The sequence below is a fragment of the Centropristis striata genome, chromosome 21 (genome assembly GCF_030273125.1).
Source record: "Centropristis striata isolate RG_2023a ecotype Rhode Island chromosome 21, C.striata_1.0, whole genome shotgun sequence".
Classification (NCBI taxonomy): domain Eukaryota; kingdom Metazoa; phylum Chordata; class Actinopteri; order Perciformes; family Serranidae; genus Centropristis; species Centropristis striata.
Window position 1 is genome coordinate 4415868 of NC_081537.1, and position 10217 is coordinate 4426084.

The following is a 10217-nucleotide window of genomic DNA, read 5'->3' on the forward strand; positions in this document are numbered from 1 at the left end:
ATGTTGTGTCTTTTTTGGATCATTTTGTGTCTTTTTTTGGTCATTTTGTGTCTTTTTTTTAGTCACTGTCTTATTTTAGTCATTTTGTGTCTTTTTCTGGTCAGTTTGTGTCTTTTCTAGTCATTTTGTGTCTTTTTTTTGTCATTTTGTGTCTTTTTTTGGTCATTTTGTGTCTATTTTTAGTCATTTTGTCTCTTTTCTTGGTCATTTTGTGTCTTTTTTAGTCATTTTGTGTCTTTTTTTGGTCATTTTGTGTCTTTTTTTTAGTCACTGTCTTATTTTAGTCATTTTGTGTCTTTTTCTGGTCAGTTTGTGTCTTTTCTAGTCATTTTGTGTCTTTTTTTTGTCATTTTGTGTCTTTTTTTGGTCATTTTGTGTCTATTTTTAGTCATTTTGTCTCTTTTCTTGGTCATTTTGTGTCTTTTTTAGTCATTTTGTGTCTTTTTTGGTCATTTTGTGTCTTTTCTTGGTCATTTTGTGCCTTTTTTAGTCATTTTGTGTCTTTTTTTTAGTCATTTTGTGTCTTTTTAGTCATTTTGTGTCTCTTTTTTAGTCCTTTTGTGTCTTATTTGTCATGTTCTGATGGAGTTTTTTTTTTTGTGTGTGCAGTGTGACGTGTCTCTGCAGTGTAATCCTCCTCAAACCTTGAGGTCGGTGATACTGTATCCTTTTCTCAAGGTGATCTGGAAAACGTCCAGATTGGAGATGAAGGCGGCCAGCCGGGTCAGACTCTGCTTGCCGCTGCCGCCCACTCCCACCAGCAGCGCGTTCCCCCGCGGAGACTCCAGGATCCGGTTGATACGGCAACTACAGGAGGAGGTGAAGACAGCCAGGGAGGGAGAAGGAGTGAGGAAGGGTGAGATTAAAGTTAGAGGGAGGAACGACGTGGAGAGGCAATTTTATGACTCATTCGACAAACAAACACAAGTCGTTTGTTTTTTTGTCTTCTCTGCTTGTACACAGCCGACACCAACACCTCCACATGAACCAGCAACAATAGAAATCTATACAGCAGGAAGGGTGTGTGTGTGTGTGTGTGTTCTTGTACTTCCTACATAGTGAGGACCAGAACATGTTTTTAACCAACATATTGAGGACATTTTTGCAAAGTGAGGACATTTCAGCCGGTCCTCACTTCTTTAAAGGCTTTTTTTGAGATTTCAGACTTTGTTTTAAGGGTTAAAGGTTACATGATAATAATAATTAACTGAAACTGTATTGTGTGGTGACAAAACTAACTAAACCTAACTAAAATGATAGAAAATGTGAAAATGTCTTTAATTTTCATCTTTGTCAACTTTTTTCATTCATAATGAAGATGGATCAGACAAAGGAAATAAAGGCAAAATTTACTGTGACCTCTTTTAATCTCCCACCCAACAAATACCCCATTACAAAAAACTACAACTAATAAAAAAACTAAACTAAAACTCACTCTAAAAACTCATCAAAAGTAACTGAATTTGAAAACAAAAATTCACAACGAAATTAAAACTAAAACTAATGAAAAATCCAAAACTATTATAACCTTGCAAGGGAATTCACTGTTCCAATGAGGGTCCTCACAAAGATAGAAGGACAAGAGTGTGTGTGTGTGTATGTGTGTGTGTGTGTGTATCTAGTTCATATCTCTCTTACCGTTAGTCATGGCATGAAGGTGTGCATCCTCGATTTTGAAAGATTTTTTAATTCATACGCCTTTTAGGGGAGCTCCTCCCCATTGCCTGATAGGCCTTAAGGTAATGTATTACATTTAGCAGTAATAAAATTATGTAAAGCGTTTTGGGATTTTGGACGAGAGCAACTCCCAGACTCTCTTTTATTTGGTCATTTTGAGTCTTTTTTGGTCATTTTTTTAGTCATTTTGTGTCTTTTTTGGAATTTTTTTGTCTTTTTTATCAATTTGTTTTTTGTTTTGTTTTTTTGTGTCCTTTTTAAGTCATTTTGTGTCTTTTTTTGGTCATTTTGTGTCTTTTTTTAGTCATTTTACGTCTTTTTGTGTCTTTTTTTTAGTCATTTTGCGTCTTTTTGTGTCTATTTTTGGTCATTTTGTGTCTTTTTTTAGTAATTTTATGTCTTTTTGTGTCTTTTTTTGGTCATTTTGTGTCTTTTTTTAGTCATTTTGTCTTTTTGTGTCTTTTTTTAGTCATTTTGTGTCTGTTTTTAGTCTTTTTGTGCCTTTTTTTAGTCGTTTTATGTATTTTTTTGTCATTTTGTATCTTTTTTGTCATTTTGTGTCTTTTTTTAGTCATTTTGTCTTTTTGTGTCTTTTTTTAGTCATTTTGTCTTTTTGTGTCTTTTTTTGTCATTTGTGTCTTTTTTTAGTCTTTTTGTGTCTTTTTTTAGTCATTTTATGTATCTTTTTTTGTAATTTTTTTGTCATTTTGTGTATTTTTTTCCATCACTTTGTGTCTTTTGTTTTAGTCATTTTGTGCCATTTTTGGTCATTTTGTGTCTTTTTTTTAGTAATTTTGTGTCTTTTTTTGGTCACTTTGAGTTTCAGACTAAAAACAGAAAGTCTTTAGTAAATCTAGAAGTTTTACTGGAGTCACAGCGCTCCCGTCATCTCCATCGTTAAGTTTAAGGTCGTAATCTGCTCTGTTTCATATCAGTCTTTTCCTAGTCTTGGTTTGGATCATATCTAATGTGGTTTTAGTAAAACCACTTCCACAGGAAAAAAGGAACATCACAATAATGCCTCAATAAAAATATAGTGATGTCATATATTTAGATGTTTCTTAGTAAAGAGAACAGTAAGGAGACCCAGTTAAAATGTATAAATAAATGTATCCATAAATAAGTAATAAATAATCTATGATTAATGTATGACTAACTAAATGAAAGTTGATACAGCTGATAAATATAATTATCCAGTTAAACACATTATAATTAATTAGGACATAAATGTGTATCATCCAGTTAGACCTACGATAAAGTCACTTATTATGCCAGTTATGTATTAATTAGAGTATTATTTATGTTGTGCTGTCATACAATGAGGGTCAGAGTGGTGATATGTTGTTGTCATAGAAACAAAACTCCACGGATGAAGCACTTAACAGCTCCGTGTCAGCACTTTTCTGCCAGAGAACACACTCCCTCTTTGTTTTTAATGAACTGGAACCAACTTTGATTATCTTCTTCTGTTTTATAACGCCCAGTCGTATTTCTGCCGTTATTATGGCCGAATTAATGCAAATAATGCATAACTCTACACAGACAGTGACTTTGTAGGTAGCTTAGCACTTTCAAATGAGTATTACTATGTAATATATTGCATTTTTAAAAGCCATGCTGTGGAGCCAAACACTGTACAGACTCACACAAGCTGATTTTAAATTCGACTGGAGATCCAACAGCTTCTACACTGTAAAAAGGGTGTTTAGTCTAAAAACAAGATAAAAACAGTAAATCTGAGGGAAATGATCTTGCTGCATGGACAGATAATTTACCTCGACAAGATTTCTTAAATTAAATCTAGAAATAAGCATGTTGAACACTTAAAAAAGAGTTGTTGTTTTTTTTCTAATTGTTTGTTTTTGTTTGTTTTCTGTTGTTTTGTTTTGTTTTTTAACTGTAATTATGTATATCCATTGTGAAGCACATTGAGTCTGCCTTGTGCATGAAATGTGCTCTATAAATAAAGTTGAATTGAATTGAATTAAAATAATAAAAATTAACTCTTGAAACAAGATAAATTATTTAACATTTGTGTCTTTTTTTGGTCATTTTTTTGGTCATTTGTCTCATTTTGTGTCTTCTGTGGATTTTTGGTCATTCTGTCTCCTCATTTTGTCTTTTTTGTCATTTTGAGTCTTTTTTTAGGTAATTTTGTCTTTTTTGGTCGTGTCTTTTTTGTCATTTTTGTTTGTTTTGTGTCATTTTGTGTTGTTTTTTTGTAATTTTGTGTCTTTTTTGGTCATTTTATGTGTTTTTTGGTCATTTTTTTTGACATTTGTGTCATTTTGTGTCTTCTGTGGATTTTGTTGGTCATTCTGTCTCCTCATTTTGTCTTTTTTGGTCATTTTGGGTCTTTTTGTGTCTTTTTTGGTCATTTTGGGTCTTTTTTTGGTCATTTTATGTCTTTTTTTGGTCATTTTGGGTCTTTTTTAGTCATTTTGTGTCTGCTCGGGCCAGTTCATCGCTGCTTGCAGCTTTAATTTATCTTGTTTTAAGAGTTAATTTCTTATTTTAAGCGTTCAACATTCTTATTTCTAGATTTAATAATCTTAATTTAAGAAATATTGTCAAGGTAAATTATCTGTCCATGCAGCAAGATAATTTCCCTCAGATTTACTCTTTTTATCTTGCTTTTAGACTAAACACCTTTTTTTGCAGTGTGGGCATAACAAATACACTGCAAAAACACATTACACTTACCAAGTATTTTCTTCTTATATCTCGCAATAGTATAATAATTATCTTATCTTCTATTGTTTTTCTAGTGCCTAGATATTTTTACGTACTTAAATAATTCTTACAGAGAAAAATGTACTTATGCACTGGCAGATAATTGTTCTTGTTTCCAGCATGTATTTGCTTAATTCTAGTTATTTATTTCTCAGTTTTTGTCAGTTGGTTTTTGCAGTGCATGTATCTGTGTGTTCATGGTTAGAGGTGGTCTGACTGCAGATAAAATCAAAGGGAAGATTATTTCTAGTTGATAGAATTGTGCAACAACAAGTGAGTGTGTAAACATCAAAGAGCATCAATAAAAAGTGAGAACAAGCTGATGCAGAACACGTGAAAATGTCAAAGAGTCAAAAACACGAGAGAGATTCCTCCAGCTGCAGGGCAATTAGAGAGAAACATGGAGGTTAGCTGCTTAACTCGACCGAGTCTTAAAGGATATTTGTCCATTTTTTTTTATCCTTTTCATGTCTTGTTGTGTCTTTGTAAGTCATTTTGTGTCTCTTTGTGTCTTCTGTGCTGTTTTTTTTAGGTCATTCTGTCTTCTCATTTTGTCTTTTTTTGGAAATTTTGTGTCTATTTTTAGTCTTTTTGTGTCTTTTTGTGACTTTTTTGGCCATTTTTGTCTTTTTTTGTCAATTTGGGTCTTTTTTTGGTCATTTGTGTCATTTTGTGTCTTCTGTGTTTTTTTCAGTCATTCTGTCTTCTCATTTTGTGTCTTTTTTTAGTCATTTTGTGTCTTTTTTTTGGTCATTTTGTGTCTTTTTTTAGTCATTTTGTGTCTTTTTTTGGTCATTTGTCGTCATTTTGTGTCTTTTTTTGGTCATATGTGTCATTTTGTGTATTCTGTGTTTTTTTTTCGGTCATTCTGTCTCCTCATTTTGTCTTTTTTTTGGTAATTTTGTCTTTTTTTAGACATTTTGTGTCTTTTTTTGGTCATTTTGTGTCTTCTGTGGGGTTTTTCGGTCATTCTGTCTCCTTATTTTGTCATTTTGTGTCTTATTTTTAGTCATTTTGTGTCTTTTTTGTCATTTTGTGTCTTATTTTTGGTCATTTTGTGTCTTCTTTGGTCTTTTATCTAGTCTGGATGTGTCAAGTCATGTTTTGGTGCTTTTGGAGACTCCAGAGGGTTAATGTTGGGATATTTTTCCAGCTTCAGGGCAGTTAAAGACAAAGATGGATGTTAGCTGCTTAATAGTTGTTTATATTTTAGACTGAAGCCAAACCTAACATGTTTTTTTCCTTCAGCTGTCATGATGCAGGCTGGATTACCTTTAACAGATCTGCTGTCTCTGCTCCTGACAGTTTGTAAAATAGAACTGTAAATCCTAAAATACCCAGGAAGCCTGCTGAGTTCCTTGACAGACAATAAAGGGAGTGACAAAAAAAAAAACACCTTTTCCCTGTTCTGTTTCTTTCCTTCTACCACACAAACCCAAAACTTCCACTCACATGTGGGCCATGGCTCAAGTCTTTGTAAGTCATTTTGTGTCTTTTTGTCTCATTTTGTATCTTCTGTAGTTTTTTTTTTGGTCATTTTGTGTCTTTTTTGTCATTTTGTGTTTTTTTTGTGTCTTTTTGGTCATTTTTTCTCATTTTGTGTCTTCTGTAGGTTTTTTTGTGGTCATTTTGTATCATTTTTTGGTCATTTTGTGTCTTTTTTAGTCATTTTGTGTCTTTTTTTGGTCATTTTTTGATCATTTTTTTGGTCATTTGTGTCTTTTTGTGTCGTTATTGGTCATTTGTGTCTTTATGTGTCTTTTTTGGTCATTTTGTCTCATTTTGTGTCTTCTGTAGGTTTTTTTGTGGTTATTTTGTGTCTTTTTTCTCATTTTGTGTCTTTTTTTGGTCATTTTGTGTCCTTTTTTAGTCATTTTATGGCTTTTTTTTATCATTTTGTGTCTTTTTTTGGTCATATTTTTTTATTTTCTTTTAATGTTGTGTTGTAATCGGTCATTTGTGTCTATATGTGTCTTTTTTGGTCATTTTGTCTCATTTTGTGTCTTCTGTAGGGTTTTTTTTTGTTATTTTGTGTCTTTTTTGTCATTTTGTGTCTTTTTTTGGTCATTTTTTGGTCATTTTGTCTTATTTTTGTGTCTTCTGTAGGTTTTTTTTGGTAGTTTTGTGTCTTTTTTGGCCATTTTGTCTTTTTTTTAGTCACCTTTTTCCTGTACTGCCCCCCACCCCCGGTCCCCAAACCTCCACTCACATGTGGGCCATGGCGTCCTCAAACAGCACCAGGTTGAGTGTGGCGTTGACCTCATTGTAGCTGTCCAGGACCTCCAGCAGGGTTTTAGTGAGGCTGCCCCAGGACTCTGCAGCCAGGTACCTGGCCTCCCCCAGCCCACGGGCAAAGTGGCAGTACACATTCATGTCCCTGCTCTGCTCCAGAGTCTCCTCCATGTCCTGGGGACACACACACACACACATATTGCAGTGGTAAACATACAGAGCCACTGTCAGCATAGCATCAGTGTTAAGCCTAAACAGTGTGGACAGGGACACAGCTGAATATCACAGCTGTGCAGAGGGTGACCTAGTTCATTTTCACCCTGGCAACTGTTGGTTTCCCAATGTTTCACATTAAAGACATTGTGTGTGGTTGTTAAGGATGTTTACTTTCCAATATGGTCTCACAGGAATCCGTGGAATAGCCACGGAATCACTCAAATTTCCGTGAAACTGACACAGATTTTGCTACAATGCAAGTTAATGACAGTCATATCCCGTGGCTATTCCAACATACAAAGTGATTATGTACATTCACTGAGTGAATATTTAGAAAATAAAACATATATTTCTCGCTAGAAAAGTGATCAAAATCCATTTTTATGCAGAAACTAAGTCAAAATATAGATTTTTTCACTAAAAATTAGAGAACTGTCCGCCATGTTTTTTGTTCTGACCGCCGGGACCTTGAAAGTCACGTGACTTGGAACAAACCAATAGGAAAAAATATCCATGGAATAGTGTTGAACAGCTCCGCTTGCTGTTTCACGGAGGGGGGAACTCCTGTTTTTGTTTGCCCATGGTGCCAACCAGGCTATATAATACAACTGTCTGTCTATAGAATTATTAACTTACAAGTAAATTTGCAAAGAAGCACAGCTGGAGACCGCTAACAAAGTTAGGGACAAGAGAGACAATGAAAGTGCAAACCGCGGAAAAAAATAAGCTAGCATTGCTTAATTTCAACCTAGCTAGCAAGCTAATACAAATGAAACGTCTTCACACAAAACAGCATTTAAAAAAAGATTGGGACTTCTCCTCCTCCTCCTCTTTTCTTCTCTTTCGATACTGCGCACTGGAGAGCTTTGACGGCCGTTTCATCTTGCAAGATTTATCAAAACATAACGTGTCTGTCACTTGACGTGTCCTGACCTCTGTGACAGCGGTCTGACCGTCTAAAGGGGGGCAAGGCAATGACCACACGTCACGTGACTCAGCACCACAAGTGAGAAAATGTCATTGTTTATCTGTTTCTTTATTTTGTTAATATTTATTATTTTCAAGACAGAACACGAAGTGAGGGCGACAATGGGCATTGAAAATTATTATCTTTTTGAAACAATTTTTTATGTCGCCTATGCCTAGAGCCGGTCCTGGGTGGCTATTTGCTGTTTCGATGGTTTCGTTCACCGCTATGTAGAGACTTATAAAGTCCATATTATAAAGCATATTAAGATCATAACTCATACTTCCAATCAACTTCCTTACTTATTACTAATAAGCAATAATTCTGAGGTTATTGAGGGAAAACTCTAAGTTAATGTCTTACTGGTTGTATAATAAGGCCATGCAGAATAAGGCATTAATAACTACTTAATAATGACTAATTAAGAGCCAATATGTTACTTATTTGCATGCTAATAAGCAACTAACTAGTGTTGAATATGTGCACCTTAATATAAAGTGTTACCTCAAATTCATATCTATATTATATTCTGGTGCAGTTTTCATTTTCATAGTAATAAATGTGCTTACTGACAGTGCAACAGCCTCCAAAGACTTTCTTGTTTGCATGTTAAAATGGCAGGAAAACATGCAGCATATTGCTCTGTGGCACCGGGGCAAAGTTTACACAAGGTGCCAAGTCTGAATAATAAATCCTGGAGTGGTTAGTATTATTCCATATCCTCTCCGTCCTTTTCTGTGGCTGTGTGTGTGTATGTGGTCATTTTGTGTCTTTATTGGTCATTTTGTGTCTTTTTTTGGTCATTTTGTGTCTTGTTTAGTCATTTTGTGTCTTTTTTTGGTCATTTTGTGTATTTTTGTCTCATTTTGTGTCTTCTGTAGGATTTTTTTTGGTCATTTTGTGTCTTTTTTTTGGTTACTTTGTGTCTTTTTTTGGTAATTTTGTGTCTTTTTTTTTAGTCATTTTGTGTCTTTTTTAGTCATTTTGTGTCCTTTTTTTGGTCATTTTGTGTCTGTTTTTGTAATTTCTTTGCTCATTAACATGGTCACACATGTTAAAATGGCAGTAAAAACATGCAGCATATTGCTCTGTGGCACCGGGGCAAAGTTTACACAAGGTGCCAAGTCTGAATAATAAATTCTGGAGTGGTTAGTATTATTCCATATCCTCTCCGTGCTTTTCTGTGGCTGTGTGTTTGTGTATGTGTGTGGTCTTTTTGTGTCTTTATTGGTCATTTGTGTCTTTTTTAGTCATTTTGTGTCTTTTTTGGTCATTTTGTGTCTTTTTTTTGTCATTTTGTGTCTTTTTTAGTCATTTTGTGGTCACTTTGTGTCTTTTTTTGTCATTTTGTGTTTTCTTTTGTCATTTTGTGTCTTTTTTTGGTCAGTTTGTGTTTTTTTTAGTCATTTTGTGTCTTTTTTTAGTCATTTTGTGTCTTTTTTGGTCTTTTTGTGTCTTTTTTTAGTCATTTTGTGTCTTTTTTTTTGGTCATTTTGTGTCTTTTTTGGTCATTGTGCGTCTCTTCTTAGTCATTTTGTGTCTTTTTTGGACATTTTGTGTTTTTTTTTAGTCATTTTGTGTCTTTGTTTAATCATTTTGTGTCTTTTTTTGGTCATTTAGTGTCTTTTTTGGTAATTTTGTGTCTTTTTTGGTAATTTTGTGTCTTTTTTTGTCATTTTGTGTCTTTTTTTGGTAATTTTGTGTCTTTTTCAGTCATTTTGTGCCTTTTTTTGTCATTTTGTGTCTTTTTTTTGTCATTTAGTGTCTTTTTTTAGTCATTTTGTGTCTTTTTTAGTCATTTTGTGTCTTTTTTTTGGGTCATTTAGTGTCTTTTTTGGTAATTTAGTGTCTTTTTTGGTCATTTTGTGTCTTTTTTAGTCATTTTGTGTCTGTTTTTGCTAATTTCTTTGCTCATTAACATGGCCACACATGTTAAAATGGCAGTAAAAACATGCAGCATATTGCTCTGTGGCACCGGGGCAAAGTTTACACAAAGTGCCAAGTCTGAATAATAAATCCTGGAGTGGTTACTATTATTCCATATCCTCTCCGTCCTTTTCTGTGGCTGTGTGTGTGTACACATATACTTGTCAGGTTCTCAGTGTGCCATGACTAGTGTGCATGCGATAGAGCCAGAGTGGGGAGTGAGGGGAAGCAGTGGACAGAAAACCATTAAAATGTTTTCCAATTTGCCGGGCTGACAGTGCAGACCCTGACAGCCAGACCCCCGTACCACCCTGATTAATATTCTCCCCGACCCTCTCCTGCCCCCACCACGCTCCTCTTTCTCCTCTCCTCTTTCTCCTCGCTGTGTTGCCCACTGATGTCCGGCTCCAGACACAGATTAGCCAGGCAGCCTAATGATTCCTCCTCCTCCTCCTCCTCCTCCCGT

The 10217-nt window shown here is 34.6% G+C and overlaps 1 protein-coding gene across 1 annotated transcript in view; it reads right to left on the bottom strand.

Annotated features, from left to right (window-relative positions):
• Positions 1 to 10217, bottom strand: part of LOC131959197 (dynein axonemal heavy chain 9-like) — a 252061-nt gene that overhangs the window by 115165 nt on the left and 126679 nt on the right. Inside the window, exons 49-50 of the mRNA XM_059324311.1 lie at positions 6620 to 6816; positions 645 to 807 (exon numbers count right to left, since the gene is read on the bottom strand). Of these exons, the coding sequence (XP_059180294.1) occupies positions 645 to 807; positions 6620 to 6816 (360 nt within the window). The remainder of the gene's footprint in view (positions 1 to 644; positions 808 to 6619; positions 6817 to 10217) is intronic.